The sequence below is a fragment of the Pteronotus mesoamericanus genome, unplaced genomic scaffold (genome assembly GCF_021234165.1).
Source record: "Pteronotus mesoamericanus isolate MK-2021 breed Mesoamerican mustached bat unplaced genomic scaffold, CSHL_Meso_final contig_27, whole genome shotgun sequence".
Lineage (NCBI taxonomy): Eukaryota > Metazoa > Chordata > Mammalia > Chiroptera > Mormoopidae > Pteronotus > Pteronotus mesoamericanus.
The window spans coordinates 16,701,819-16,711,570 of NW_026555115.1; the positions used below are offsets into that span (position 1 = coordinate 16,701,819).

The 9,752-nt window shown below is 55.3% G+C and overlaps 1 protein-coding gene across 13 annotated transcripts in view; it reads right to left on the reverse strand.

The window, feature by feature from the left end:
- The window catches only part of BIN1 (bridging integrator 1), a 54,375-nt gene extending 44,930 nt beyond the window's left edge, over positions 1-9,445 (reverse strand). For 4 of the 13 annotated variants that reach the window (XM_054575037.1, XM_054575040.1, XM_054575039.1 and 1 more), the window contains exon 1: positions 9,197-9,441. In XM_054575037.1, coding sequence (XP_054431012.1) covers positions 9,197-9,280 — 84 coding nt within the window. In that variant the 5' untranslated portion in view covers positions 9,281-9,441. Of the gene's footprint in view, positions 1-9,196 lie in introns of all 13 variants that reach the window. The other 9 variants (XM_054575033.1, XM_054575032.1, XM_054575043.1 and 6 more) reach the window with 6 other exon arrangements.
- Between the last annotated feature and the right edge of the window lie 307 nt (positions 9,446-9,752).

Sequence of the window (9,752 nt, forward strand, 5' to 3'; positions counted from 1 at the left end):
CATTGTTCACAGACCCTGACCCTAAAATCTTTGGCACTCTTATGTGTACTCATCTCATCTCAGACCCATGTAATCGGTGTGTTCCTGCCATTTGTTTTTTTCAATCATCTATTTTCTGTAAACATTAACATACTGATGTAATGAGATCACCTGTACATTCCTAATACCTAGCCCTCATTGACAACCCTTTCAATAAAAGCCATTGCACACAAGGGCTTGGGGGATTCTCTGCTAGAGGGAACCACCACCCCCTTTTCCTGGCAGACCGAAAAAGTGTCTGGAATGGCTTATTTTTATTTCCCCATCTGTGATGACCTGGAGTGTCTCTGTGGGACCAGAGCCTGCCTCCACTCTACAGGCATGTGTAGACACCCTGACCTCTCACCAGGCCACTGCTTCCCCTGACCTTCCATCTATACATTTCCACTACTGCTGTCCACTCCCCACCCAGAGGGCTGTGCTTACAGCTTCAGGTCCCTACCAGCCAACATGCCCCCTCCTCCTGCAAAGACCTCCTTCTCTGAGGAGTCTCCCCAGCTCTGACCCAGCAGCTAGGGGACCCCATCTGACCAACAGCCTGGCTTCAATCAAAGGGCAGAGCATACAGGGTGCTTTGGAGAGGAGTGAACTGATCTACTGATGGCCTCTCCCAGCTCTGAAGTTCTCCAAGCCTGTGTCACCTGCTCCTCAGTGTCACCCTGGGGACCCCAACAGACAGAGGAACAGGTATCCATGTAATGGGGTACACACCAGCCTTTCCAGCAAGGTAGGGCACAAATGCCAACCAGCCCTGAAGGGGTAAATTCTGGGACAACAGCCCTCTGCAGACCTCCTTGTGTCTTCCTGGACAGGGCTGCATTCTAACCTGAAGCCAAGGTCATTCCCTCAGGGTACTCAGGACTCACCCCTCACTCTGCCTCCTCTTCTTCCTCAGAAACCAAAGGCTTCTGAGGCCCAGGACAGTGAGATAGTGGGTCCTCAGTGAGCCCAGACTGGGAGATGAACAAATGGCTCAAGCCACACCTGAGGAAAAAAGGTGAACAGGCTAGGAAAATGGGGATCTGGCAGCAAAGCCTGCTGGTTCCTCTTGGCCCTTCAGGACCTGATCTTCCTCACCTGTCTTTTCAGATGCAGGCTTATCCCACCCCCTCACACACATTCCAGCCACCTTGAACAGGCTTCCAGAAACATCCCTCCCCACCCCACAACCTGCCTCCTTTGCCCTTCAAACCCAGCTCAGGGGCCACATCCTCTGAGAAGCTTTTCTTGACTGCCCAAGGTGGATGGGAAATTCTTCAGGGCCCTAGTGCCCTTGCCCTGGTACCCTCCAGTGCTGAGCTGGGCACTGTGTAAGGGCTGGGAGCTCTTTGGGGGCAGGGGCAGGTTCTTCTCCTCTCAGTATGCTCAGCATCCTGGCCCACATTGGGTGGACCATAAATGAGAGAATGACACTGGCAGTGAACAAGGCCATCACAGCCACTGGAGATAATTCAGTGTAAGAAGTTGAGGCATCTAAAACAAGGAGCCAGCGGGAATGTCCCCCCTCAAAGGTGCCCTGTGAGCTCCAGAATGGTGGCCGCAGGGACCGAGAAGGCCTAGGACCTCAGCCCAGCAGATCAGTGATGAGTCCCTCCTCCAGTCCTGTGGTAGCTGCAGGCTGCACCCACCCCCTCACTCCCTCAGCTCCAGATACTCTGCTTGCTGCTCATTGCTCTGTGATTTCGAACCGCAGAGGTAGAGATATCTGCAGCTCACTGGCTTTCCATGGGCCTTCCACTGCAGAAAGAGCAGTGGAGACCCAGCCCATTGCCCCAGGCTTGGGTACAGCACGGGGCGGGGCACCAATGCCCACTTCCTACCGCAGCATGGACAGTTCTCAGTGCCCACAGACCAGTGTCCACCATCAGACTCCAACTCCCACAGTTGCCCCATGCTGTGGTCCTCATCCCACCCCAGGTGAAGTCCTGGAAGCAGGGAGCAGAAATGGGTGTGAAGGCAACAGCTCACTGGCCGTTAAACAGTAAGGTCTTAGATCCAGCAAATCCCCAGGTCAGCGATCTCTAGCACCTGTGTCAAAACTTTCTCAGGTTGGAAGAGCACTCCTGCAGAAGGTCCAGGCATATGGCCTAACGTCAGGCAGGACTCCCTGGAAGGGCCCCAGTCCATTCCTGGGAACCCTGTTTCTGGCCCAAACACCTCAGCGCCTGGCTCAGGCAAGCTCCACCACAGCTCTGAGCTATTCTGTGGGAGAAGGTGCTGTGCAGTGAGGCCTGAGTCCCTCTGAATGACCTATAGTGGGGTGGAATGTGCCCCTCTATCTGACTCCAAGACCTGAGCTCCCACTGCTGCTCTCCTGCTCTCTGTAGGCTGAAATCCTGCAGCCAGAGCTCCCTCCCCCTGCACCCTAAAACCCAGTGAGCTTCCTAGGCCTCTGCCAGCCATCAGCCTATGTTCTCCCCTGCTTGAAGAATCCATGCATCTGTGCCAGAGGTATGAACATGTGTGCCAATCTAGGGACACTACAGTGACAATAGGAGGCAGGACCCAGCTTCATGGAGTAGATATTCTAGGGACCTTGCCCCAGGATACCATGGGCCTGCCTGCAGCCTGGACCCAGAAGAGCTGCCTCCCTATCCACAGGGCCAGTCCAGAGGGTGGGAAGCAAGCTCCCAGAGCAGTAGGTTTCAGACTTCTAGACTCCACACCTGGAAAAGTAAAGTCTTCCCTGTATGTGTGTATGTATGTGTGGTATGATAAGCAGAAGGACTATTTCCTCCCCAAGAACATTAAGAAACAACTAATATTACCATCATTTCATCAAAGAAACATTTAAACAAAAGTAGACAGATAAAATCTCAGAATAAAGGTTGTTCTTTTATAATGAGTGAAGTGAGTGGAGATCTAGGGGAAAACTGGGGCCCCGAATCTCATTTAATAGGAAAGGAAGAGATCTTAGGGACCAAAATCTGTCAAATGCCCCCAATAAGAGATAGCTTTCCTGGTCAGAAGGGCCTCACTCATCTTTTTTGCAAGTCCCCCAGACAACCCAGACAGCTGACCATGATAGCCCAAGTCACACCATTGCTCTGAGCCTCAGTTTCTTCATCTGCTGAATAGGAATCATAATGACCTCACCAGGCTTCAGTAGAGATGAGAATTTTTACCAAGCACCTGGCACTCAGCAGCTACATAATAAACCAGGGCTATCACTGTTAAGTTAATATTTAACAAAGGGTTCCCATGGGGCAGGAAGAACCTGCCCTTCTCAAGTCCCCAGCCTTGGCATGGAGCCAGCTTCCCTGCCCAGTCCAGAGAACCATGTAGTCTCTTTGGGAAGTGGCATCTCTTTGGGGAGGCACCAGGAACCAGCTAGCTCCCATGAGGCGTGTCCCTTCCACAGACAAGAACAGCTCCTTTAGGGAACCAGGGGCCCTGCCCTTTGCTCATGTCAATTTAATCTGCCCAGCATTTAGTCTGTAGCACACACTACCTATTTCAGATAAGGAGACTGAGACTCAGAGAGGTCAACATGACTTTCCTCGTAATTGGTGGGGAGGGATCCAAATCCAAAGCGCCAGAGCCCGAGTGGTTTTCCCCATACTGTAATGATGCTTGATGTGAAAATTTTACAAGTGGCCCTCGCATGCTAGGCCATCTTTGCTGCCTTTCCCCTCCTCTTTTAGCAGCCCTCTCACTTCCCCATCCTACATCCTCGGCGGGAGTCCTTGCCCTCTGAGGCTGCCCACACCTGCCCTCTGATGGGTGTTTTTAACATTGGTGTCCTTTTCTTTACAGCTCTAATCCCAAAAGAAGACTTGCCAAAAGGCAGTTTTAGAGAAAACACAATATACCAGGGTGATATCCAACAGGAAGCCTTACGCCCCCAGGTGCCCTGTAACCTGGAGACCAGAAGCTTCCACTCAGCCTCTCCCTACTCAATCTCCTGTGCTCTGTGAGGAGCGACATTCACATACACATACCTGAGTCCTCAGCACCTGCACTAGGGATGCTCAGGAAAAGTTTAGCCTATCCAGCACATTCCACTGAGGAAAAGCTAAAGGCCACCATCCCCTGCTTCACTGCCCTAATAATAATTACCTGCCACCACAGATGCATGTTTCTTTACTGTCTCTCCAGCTAGCATGTCAGCTCCCTGAATGTGGGGCTTGGTTTTGTTTGGCCTATACCCCTGTCCCTAGAACAGTGTCCACCACCTACGGGTGCCCAACATGTGTTTCATGAATAAATGAATAAATGAGCATCCTCATCCCTTTGCCAAGAGCCAAAGTGGAACCCAGAGAGGGAAAATTGACCCAGACCCACACTTATGTGCAGGCAAGTCAAGATCATCTGGAGCTGTCTGATTCACTCCCCACTGCAAGCCGCCCCTCTACATCACGTACACATACCACCTGGGACTAGGGCAACATCACAATCCCTGATCAGACAAGGGCTCAGCAGGGATTAGCTGTCTATCAAGGCCTGTAACAGGTTGCACTGTATGTTCAATCGCACTGCTCTGCCCCAAAGCTGGTATTTAGTGAGCACTTGTCCAAGGTTTTATTCCAAAACATGCAAAGAGAAACCATTATTACTCCCACCTTATACATAAGGAAGCTGGGCTGAGGAAGGTCCTGCCACTTGCCCAAGGTCCTGACTAGCAGGGAGCCCAGGATAGCCTGCCTGCCAGGCCTACACACACATTTCCTCTTTGCCTTTTGTAAGACAGAGGACCAACACAAAGGGCAGGACCCAGGAATTCCAGAACCTCATGAAAAAAGAGCCATGTGAGGAGGGAAGAGCAGAGCATTCTCCTCACATTGTCTAAACCACACAGTTTGTACAGATGAGCTGGGCTGAGATGGCAGAGTTGCTTCATGGCCTGGCCAGGTGCCTGTGGGTAAAGGTGAGAAGGAGCTTTGGTGGTGTTAGAATGCACAAGAGTTCAAGCCTCAGCTTTTCTGAGAACCCATAGGGTACACAGATACCCTTAGATTCAAGGCTTAAGCAAAATGGCCCAAATCTACTGCCCACTGCCCACTCCCAACACACCATACCCCTTCTCTTCAGATGTACAGGCAGCTTTGCAATGCTCACACTCACTTTACACCTTGGTCCATACTGTACCCCCTGGAACACCTTTTCCACACCTCATGCAGCTCAATATGCTCACCTATTCAGCAGGTCCCTGAGCAAAACAACCTTAGCTTCACTTTAAGCCCTGCCATGAACAAGCAGACTCTACTAAGTGGAGACTCACCTACCCAGGGCCCACTGGACCTCAGGGAAGGCTGGAGGCCAGGCTTCCAATTTCCCCACACCCACGTTCCTTAGCCAAATGTCCATCAAGCCCCCATAAAGTCCCTACCCAGACATCATGCCCAGTTCAGACACCTCTTTCCATGGGCAAGATGGAACCACTGTACATCAATAACTCGAGCTCAGGGAGAAGCTCATCTGAGACTGAAGAGGTGCAGAAGTGGTACAAGCTCAGAGGAAAGATACACAGACCAGGGATATAAAGAGAGAGAAAGCAAGTAAAAGGGGGTCTGGGCGGGCACTGATGAGAAAGAGAGCAGGAAGATTCTTCAGGCGCTCAAGGACAGAGAGATGGACACCACAAGGGAAGAGGAATGGAGAATGTGGGTGGAGAGGAGTAATTCTGGACTAGGGCATAGGAAAGGGGGAGGTGGGAGGAGGAGACCTGGGTGGGCTTGCTCCTCCCAGGGCCTGCTCTCTGGTATAAGGAGGCTACTCTTGAGGCTGCTGTGAGGATAAGGATTGGTTGTAAAGTCCTGACTCCTACTGAAGGGCGAAAATGGATGCTGCAGGAGAAGCCTTTGATCACCAGATGAGCATGGCACCATCCTAGTCATGTGTCAGGGTTCTATAAATAACTGCCACTGCACCTTCCCTCCAGTAAGCATTTGCTCCCACATTCCGGGGCTTTCTGTCCAGTGACAGCCCTGGGCCCTCTCCCTCTCAGGGGGCCTCCCCACCAGACAAAATGCACACGCTCACCCACTCACCCCCACAGGGCCTTCTCCCTTACCATCAGCCCAGACCCCCAGCTCAAGGACAGCCTCCCTCATGGACAGTCTATGAGGACTTCTGGGCAGTGGACCTCAGCGGAGAGCAGGCCAGATTCCACCCCCGCCCCAGCTGTCCCTTCTCCCCAACCCCTCCCCTCCTCCAAGGGGCCAAGCCAGACAATCTCTAATCCTCTGTCATCTGACCCAGCTCCACCCTAAATTAGCTCTGCCTAGCCACCCTACTGAGGCCCAAAAATGGACCATGTCATTTATAGAGGATCCAAGAAGCAAAACACAATGGGAAGATGACCTCATGGCACCCTGAGCCTGAGCTCCAGGCATGCACTCTGCACCCCAGACACTCTGGGGGCACCTGGGAGCTGGAAGGTGAGCAGCAATGATGCCAAGCTGGCAGACCCTGGTGACTCTTCCCATATATTCTCATGTTCTCCTCACACCAGGCCCAGAGGCCACAGGACCTTACAACCATAGATCCAGGCAGAACAGAGCCACAAAAACCTTGCTCCCCACTGCTCCTGGGCTCAGCCTGGGCCCAGCTCAGGCACAGGACACATGCGCAGTCAGGATTTGCTTAATAAGGGAAGGCAAAGGAGCACACAGCACAAACCAGCTCACCCACAGGCCAGTTTAAGGGCTCCCAAGCCAAGCCTCCAAACATCCTTGTTTGTTCATCAACAGTCACTCAGCACCCACCCTGCCCCTTAGGAAGCACCCAGAGCAGTGGTAGATGCAGGCTGATCAATGGGTTGCCAAGCCAGGACCTATGGAGAGACACACTGAGCTGAGGGACCGGAGAGCTGGCTCCAAAGGCACCACAGAGCAAGCTTTCCTTGACCATACTGTCACCCTCTGAGTCCTGGTGGACTGAGCTACTGCTTGTCCCTGCCCTGGTCCGCCTGTGGCAACTGGACAACAGGAACCTCCATGTTACTCACTGATTTGACAAGTGAGACAAGGGCAGCGGTGCCTATGAGACCACTGACAATCTGAGTTTGAGGTGGTTCTGTCACCACCAGAAGGTGCTGGGAGGCAGCCAGATCATGGCACTCAGGCTGTGACAGACTCTGAGCTGCAGGAGGGAGAGCGGAGAGGTCCCGGGGTGTTAACACATCAGGATTTCCTGGAAAGGGGTACCCAGCTAGGCCAACAAGGAGAGGACAGAAGAAAGGCTACTTTCTGAGACTCTGTCAGGAAGCCTGTTGTGCTACTCTGGCTTCTGATGGGGGATGGTATGCTAACCATTGCCCACCCATGGCATTAAGCTGCTCCAGTCCCGGCTCAGGTAGGGCCAGCCATTGTGCAAGATCAGCATCCATAGCTGACCCGCTGTCAGCCAACTGCCTGTGGCCACAAAATGGGCTAAAGAGAGAAGGGCGGCAGCTCAGGGGAGTCAGTGATAACATTGCCACTTATATGGAGGGGACATAGCCCAGGCCTACTACCCATGAATTAATGAAAGATGTTTCTGCAGTGACAAGGAAACCACGGTAAAGGGGACACAGCAAGAGCAAAGGGGAACCAAGGAGTAGGACTTCAGTGGAGTGGAGACAGGGAACTTGGTTTCAGCTCTCTGCTTTCCATTCTTCTCCCTGGTCCCTTAAGAGCAGGAAGCTGGTTTAGGCCCAGAGCAGCCCCTCCAGGTACTGAGATGAATTACCCAGTCACAGAAAGGGAATGGGGCAGGAAGGGGTGGGGCGGGAAGGGCAGCAGCATCTGCCCTCTCCAACCAGGGAGACTGAAGACTTCCCAGCATCCACTAACAATCTTTGGGCTCTAATCCGTCCTCTAAACCTGGGAGGGTAAGGCGGGTAGGGAGGGCAGCTGGGGCAGGCCAGATCTGCAGCTTGGCTGAGGGCCCTCTCCTCCATCCACTGCCATCCATCTCCTCAGCCCAGGACTACCAGGATGAGAAGCAGGACTCTGAGGGAGGCTAGGGGAAGCTCTAGCCCGTGCACTCCCTCCATCACGTGGCTTCATCCTAAGGGAGCCCTCAGGTTCTAGCAGTGCAAAAATCATTGTTTATAAATAGCCGCAAGCCTTGCAAGGGAAAGCCAGCAGTCCCCGGTTTCCCACTTGGCTGCACATGTCGCGGGCGCGAGGCAGAACCTAAGGTGGGGAGGACAGGGGCCACCCCGGCAGAAGAATATACCCTGCAATCTCAGATTTCAGAGTCCGAGTGGGCAAGGGAAGTGGCGTCAGCAGCTGGCATTACACAATGTAATAAAGCAGAGGTGGCTTGGGGCAGAAGGCCGAGCGCGCAGGACCCCAGCCCCTAGTCCTGCATTTCCTGAACAGTCAGGGCGCCGCCAGAGAGCCAGGCTCCAGGCCCGGCCTGTGGCCAGTTGCTCTCAGCTCTAGGGCTCAGCTTTCCCGCGGTGCCCTCCTCGACCCTACGGCCCACCGCCCTCCTCCGAGTCCCGGCAGTGGGCCCCAAAAGCCGGGGCCGCCACCCCTCCTCGCCGCCGGAAACGCGAAGCCCCCAAGGGGTGCGAAGCCTTTCATTCCCCAGAGCTTCCAAGCCACAGGCACCCTCGAAAAAGGAAACCCAATCCTCCGGCAGCCAGCGGGGGAGAGGCGGGCGGGAGGAGGGCACAGCGGGCACTGGCGGCGCCCAGGGACCAGCCGCAAGCTACGGGCCCCGGGGCCGCAAGGCGGCCGAGGGGCAGCCTCGGGATTGCCGCAGCACTGCTACCCAAAAGACCAAGGCAGAGGGACCTCCCCTTGAGCTGGCGGCCCTCAGGACCCGTGGGGGCCTGGACTGCCAGGGGCGCCACCTCGTCCCAATTCTCCCGGCCCTCGGCCTCCAGGGTGAAGTTAGCCTGGACCTCAACGCACCGGAGGTCAGCGTGGGCAGCCACTTCTCCCCAGACGTGAGGCAAAACTACAAACGGTCCGGGAGGGAGGGTGGAAGGGGAGACAGCTGGGCTCTCTCCAGCCCGCCGAGGGGGTGGGGAAGACAGATGACGCGGACCGGAGAAGACAACCAGAGCTCCGGGAAGCTCAGCCCGTGGACCCCCGCAAGGCCTGCGGCAGCGGGGTCTTCCCGAGGTGACAGCGCTCGAACCCCGGTGAGGAGCAGCCCCTCGGGCAGAAGAGAGGCAGGTGGTCGGAACGGCGCAGTAGACGACTCTCGGCTAGCTCACCTTCTCCTGCGCGCGGGTGAGCTTCTTCTGCACATTACTGGCGATCTTCCCCGCCGTCACCCCCTTACTGCCCATCTCTGCCATTGCGCCTCGGGCCTAGCCCGGTGTCGGGCCCCGCGCTAAGCCCCGGCCGCAGGCTGCGGGCTCCGGTCCGGCTCCACGCCGCGCACTGGATAGCCTAGCCGACCGGCGGAGGCGGAGCGTGCGCCAGAGGAGCCAGCGAGAGAGCGAGCAAGGCGGGGACCGAGAGAGGGAGGGACGGACTCGGGTGGGGAGGGGGGAAGAGAGAAGGGGCTGGGCCTGCGGCTGCGATCAGCGCCCCCCGCCCGCCGTGCCGGACAGACACTGCCTTTTAAAGGACCTCTCAGCCGGCGGGGAGAGAGCAGCGCGCATGTGCGCTGGGCTTCCACAAGCGGGACAAATGTGACTACCGTGGGTCCCGCGCCGCCAAGGGCCGGGTTCTCCTCCCCAGTAGTCACCTCCGGCAGCCGAGGAAAGAAGGCCAGATGGAATAGCAGGGTGCTTTCGAAAAGAAGATATAATGTGCGGTGATTGG